General features: G+C 50.6%; 1 protein-coding gene across 1 annotated transcript; it reads right to left on the bottom strand.

The window, feature by feature from the left end:
* Window positions 1-209: 209 nt before the first annotated feature.
* On the bottom strand, window positions 210-1622 carry LOC121757520 (proline-, glutamic acid- and leucine-rich protein 1-like). Its single transcript, XM_042153049.1, has 2 exons — window positions 1074-1622; window positions 210-953 (listed from the first exon to the last, which is right to left on the bottom strand). Exons 1-2 carry the CDS (start codon window positions 1620-1622, stop codon window positions 210-212), a joined length of 1293 nt encoding a protein of 430 aa, XP_042008983.1.
* Between the last annotated feature and the right edge of the window lie 640 nt (window positions 1623-2262).

Below are 2262 nucleotides of genomic sequence, written 5' to 3'. Positions count from 1 at the left end.
GCACGTTATACTGACCAGTAACCAAGGCCTAGAATACGACTTATCAAACTGCTCACACTTACCACATGCTTGTCCTCAAGCGTGAAGAACAAACAAAAAGAAAATAAGTCGAATTCTAGCCTGGTTACTCCTCTGGTTATTAGCTCATCAGTGAGCTCCACTGTCCAGCGCTTGTACCTCAATCTCTCTACTGGGGGATGTATTAGCTCCTAGAGATTGTGCGGGAGCTGTTGTTCTCTGCACTCCTCATCCTCCAAGGAAATGTTACTGTCGGAGTCAGACTCTTCACTAACGACATAGTCACTATCGCTTGCTTCCTGGTGGTGCGGTGTGGTTCTCTGAGCTGGATATGTGATAACGATGCCTATGTTGCTTGTGCGATGTCTCTTGGTGCTTGGATTTCTCTTGACAGGGGTTTTCCCCTTTCGTTTCCTCTCCTCTTGGTACCTGTCCTCGTCACTATCAGGCTTGCCTTCCGGTTTCTTTCCAGCTTGTGTCGAAGGCTGGTCCTTGGCAGTAGGGCGGGTCTCTACGCGGACACGTGTACGGTCGTCTCTTTGCTCGACATGACCTACTGACTCAGGTGCGAGGTCCAGACCCCCAGCCACCTGCTCAGTCTCATCTCCCTGGTCACTCGGCATTGGGGAGACCACTTCGGTTTCCATCGCAGTATGCTCCAAGTCAGTAGCAGATAAGGACTCCTCCCCAAGTTTTGTGGGAGTGGTCCGTTCCTCTTCGCTTAAAATCTCCACTGGATCTTCTGCTGTGTTTGCCCTCGCCTTGCTAGATGCCCATTTTCCTAGGCATCTCTGCGATACTCTCTTCGGTTTTGGTCGTACTGCCTTGGGGTCGTTCTTCAACACTAACTTCCGCTTGACGGCCTTCGGTTTTAACACTGGCGGTGCCGCTGGTACCGGTACCTCTGTTCTCGCATCACTTCCCCCCGTCTCTGTCTGGGGAGTTGTTGACTCTGTTTCTTCAGTTCTAGTCTGCCCTTCTTCCACCCGGTCTACTGGCTAGTTAGATAGGCGTTCTGAGGTGTTCCCTACTCCGGTTTCCTCACTCTTTCCTACTGCCCCCGATGCGAGGTCCAGACCCTCAACCATCGTGGCAGTGTCATCATCCATCCTAGTCACTTCGCTTAAAAGCGCTTCAAATTCCTCATCAGTCATGAGGCTTTGCTTCCTGGCCGTTTCATTCAGATCTATTTCTTCCCTCGCGATCTCTTGGGGATTGGTCTCCGCTAACGGCGTTCTTTCTGGTTCATCTTCTCCCTCTCGGCTCATCAGTTCCTTTCTTCTCCTCTCTTCGCGTTCCCCTGAGTCAGAGTCGTAATAGGCGGAGATGGGGTCAACTTCCATCGAGTTGCTTTGTTCTTGAGTCGGGGAGGGTTCCGAGGGCTCTAATGGTGTGGCCGCCGAGGGAGATTCCCGTTCTGGATGGGTTGTCGAGGAGGTCGAAATGGAAGTGGGTGGTTGTACTGTGGGTTGCACATTCGGTTCTGCTGCAGGTACTGCTGGGGTTTCTCCGGTCACGCCCCCTTGTTTACCGATTCGGCTAAAATTTGCCAACTCAGCCGCCCAGTCTCTATGCAAGTCTTGTTGTCGAAGGAACTCCGCCATTATGTCCAAAGAAAACATCGCCGGAACCTGACAGTTCGGCTCCTGCGGTTGCGGGTTCGGTGGCCGTTCTTCCGGTGGCGAATGCGATTCTGGGGTTTCTTCCCTGCGGGTTGAAGGGGTTTTCGCACCGGTTTGTTTCTTTTCCCATTCCTTTTTTCCCATGGCTAAAATCGGTGGTTTCTGGTGGTAATGCGGTGTTGGTTTCTGCAGATGACGGCGAAAATTTTTTTTTTGAAAGAGAGAATTCGCAGGTGAGGGTTTTTGTGAGATGAAGGGGAATGGTTGGAATATGAGAGTAGAATGGGTAGTTGAGGGTTTGTAACCGGCTATGAGCGGTTTCCAGGTTGGCGTCGATTCGCGTGGGAGGCGGTTGAGAGTGCTGCTCCCTGATTGGACGTCGCCTGTCCTTTCTCTGCACACGCGCCCTCCCAGTCGCCGTTCGCCTGCAAAGCTCCAACAAACCCCAATTCAAATTTCGTCCCTTATTGATTTTCCCCCTATAATTTCCCAGATTAGTAACTAAGTAAAAAAAATACTTAAATAAAATTGAGAGTTTCACCAAAATGGCAGTCTGGCGGTCAGTACGTACTCCCAATTAAATATTTGAGGTCCGAAAAATATTTTTGGGTTTTTTTAAAGA

Source organism: Salvia splendens, chromosome 12 (assembly GCF_004379255.2).
Source record: "Salvia splendens isolate huo1 chromosome 12, SspV2, whole genome shotgun sequence".
NCBI classification, from domain to species: Eukaryota; Viridiplantae; Streptophyta; class Magnoliopsida; order Lamiales; family Lamiaceae; genus Salvia; species Salvia splendens.
Note: the sequence above shows the minus strand (reverse complement) of the source record. Positions and strands in the feature narration are given on the sequence as shown.

Bases quoted from the DNA above. Each gene is read 5' to 3' on its own strand.
- LOC121757520 (XM_042153049.1), bottom strand. From the start codon at position 1,622: ATGGCGGAGTTCCTTCGACAACAAGACTTGCATAGAGACTGGGCGGCT. The intron at 954-1,073 runs GTAGGAAAGAGT...ACAACTCCCCAG, and splicing joins TGGACCTCGCATCGGGGGCA to ACAGAGACGGGGGGAAGTGA.